This window comes from Bison bison, unplaced genomic scaffold (genome assembly GCF_000754665.1).
Source record: "Bison bison bison isolate TAMUID 2011002044 unplaced genomic scaffold, Bison_UMD1.0 scf7180017864167, whole genome shotgun sequence".
Taxonomy (NCBI): Eukaryota; Metazoa; Chordata; class Mammalia; order Artiodactyla; family Bovidae; genus Bison; species Bison bison.
In genome coordinates this window covers 2,625,170-2,627,671 of record NW_011494739.1, presented here as the reverse complement: position 1 = coordinate 2,627,671, position 2,502 = coordinate 2,625,170, and the positions used below count along the sequence as shown (strand labels likewise).

The window sequence follows — 2,502 nt, the reverse complement described above, 5'->3', positions numbered from 1 at the left end:
AACAAAGGTCCGTCTAGTCAAGGCTATGGTTTTTCCAGTGGTCATGTATGGATGTGAGAGTTGGACGGTGAAGAAAGCTGAGCGCCGAAGAATTGATGCTTTTGAACTGTGGTGTTGGAGAAGACTCTTGAGAGTCCCTTGGACTGCAAGAAGATCCAACCAGTCCATCCTAAAGGAGATCAGTCCTGGGTATTCATTGGAAGGACTAATGTTGAAGCTGAAACTCCAATAGTTTGGCCACCTCATGCGACGAGCTGACTCATTAGAAAAGACCCTAATGCTGGGAAGGATTAGGGGCAGGAGGAGAAGGGGACGACAAGAGGATGAGATGGCTGGATGGCATCACCGACTCGATGTACATGGGTTTGGGTAGACTCCAGGAGCTGGTGATGGACAGGGAGGCCTGGCATGCTGTGATTCATGGGGTCACAAAGAGTTGGACATGACTGAGCAACTGAACTGAAGTGAACTGAGAAGCAAAGAGAAAGGTGAAAGTGACTCAGTTGTCTTCTGGCTCAGCTGTTTGGACACTTCAGGTAAAAATTTCAGGTATTTATTCTGTCCTAGATTATCCAGAGAATTCAGTCATATAAAAAAAAACAATTTAATAGTCTTGGAACTCATTATACAGATAATTTATCTAAAAACAAACTAATATTAGGCATTACTAGGTGCTTCAATATTATTTACTAAGAAACTTTTTGTCAAAATTTATTACAATCTTAAAAATGCCTTCAGCACTGTAGGACAGGGATTATAGAAAGGTGACAGTAATCTCTGTGGAGTCAGGTGAGTCCGACATTAGCTCAGCGTTTGCTATGGACTTGTGGTCCTCTGTGCAGACCATGCCCTTTGAACTTTGTATTCCTTTACCCGAAGTTTATGCTTTAACCTTCAATCCCATTCTTATTTTATTTCTACAAATGGTGAACAGACAAGAAATACAGTCAGGAATGGGAAATGGTCAGTAAAGACCATTCCCTTTTTCTGATCTCTAGAAGTCAGAACATTTTTTCATTTGAAAAATAAAATTTCAAATGTCTTAAGGCATACCCCATGATACAGCTCTGTTTCTTTAGAGATGTTTTAATAACTTAAAAAAATGACTATCAACATTTTAACCAGGACTACATTTGATAAGCATAAAAATCTCATATCTTTTAAAACATTATTTGAAATTTCAAAATAAATCAAAGAAAGAATAAAAGATCAAAGCAATTCTACATATGCTCTGTCAAGCTAATCATACACATCTTTGTTAAGATCACAAATTTAAACTGTAATTTTAGAAAGTAACATTACAGCTAAAAATAATTTTGGGGTAAATAAGGTGCTAACTGTTTAGGAACAAAGTTTTAAAGAACATCCTCAAGACTATACATCTATTTACCAATTCCATTGGACAATTTTCAATTTCCTGTGCCAAGATGGCATTCATTAAAGATGATTCCTCAGCAGCTGAAGACACCATTTCAACAATATCCTGCTAAAGCAAATTAGGGAAATATAGGTAAGTCATCACAGTAGTAGTAGTCATCACAGGAACAATCTCATTTTGTTAAATGATTTAATCACATGGATGCTCATTTCTAAAACTAATTGAAAATACTATCTGCATTCTCAAAATATCATTTCTGAAATATCCCAGACTTAAATATTCCTATTTTCTTTATGCCTCCCACACATGAAGAACTTGCATGTTCTGCCCTCATTGCTTTTTTCCTCCTATATCTTATTCCTATATTCTATATTATATCTTATATTCTTATTCCTCCAATATTTTTTCCCCGCCTATTTCTATCACTACCACAGACTTCATATCAAAAGTCTCTGCTGCTGTGCATCTGAGACCATTTCTTTTGAAGCAGTCTGTCTTTGCCCTAGTCCCCTACCTTTAATTTCATGCCAGAACCAGGTGGCAGAGGAAGAACTGTAAGCAGAGGGAACGAGAATGGGAGAAGCAATATTAATATCCCTTCTTAGGGCTATGACAGGATTCTTGTCACTGCTGCTGGAGCTGCCAATGGCAAGAGGGAAGAAAAACTGTGTCCACTGGAAGGGAAGTGGAAGAAGAGAAATCCTCCATTCCCCATTGCTCCTTTCTCATCACTATAGAAGCTGCTGGCCCCCTTTTCATCTTCAACCTGTCTCCAAGCTCCATTCCCCAACTGGCATCTATGAGGGTGACTAAGTTAAAAGCTTCCTACGGTATAGTTTAATTGACTTTTCACTTTCAGTTCAGTTCAGTTCAGTCACTCAGTCGTGTCTGACTCTTTGTGACCCCATGAATCACAGCACGCCAGGCCTCCCTGTCCATCACCAACTCCCGGAGTTCACTCAGACTCACATCCATTGAGTCAGTGATACCATCCAGCCATCTCATCCTCTGTTGTCCCCTTCTCCTCCTGCCCCCAATCCCTCCCAGCATTAGAGTCTTTTCCAATGAGTCAACTCTTCACATGAGGTGGCCAAAGTACTGGAGTTTCAGCTTTAGCATCATTC

General features: G+C 39.5%; 1 protein-coding gene across 7 annotated transcripts in view; it reads right to left on the bottom strand.

Annotated features, from left to right (window-relative positions):
* The window catches only part of RAD21L1 (RAD21-like 1 (S. pombe)), a 39,294-nt gene that overhangs the window by 10,577 nt on the left and 26,215 nt on the right, over positions 1-2,502 (bottom strand). For 6 of the 7 annotated variants that reach the window (XM_010841782.1, XM_010841781.1, XM_010841784.1 and 3 more), the window contains one exon: positions 1,391-1,486. In XM_010841782.1, coding sequence (XP_010840084.1) covers positions 1,391-1,486 — 96 coding nt within the window. The remainder of the gene's footprint in view (positions 1-1,390; positions 1,487-2,502) is intronic. The other variant, XM_010841783.1, reaches the window with a different exon arrangement.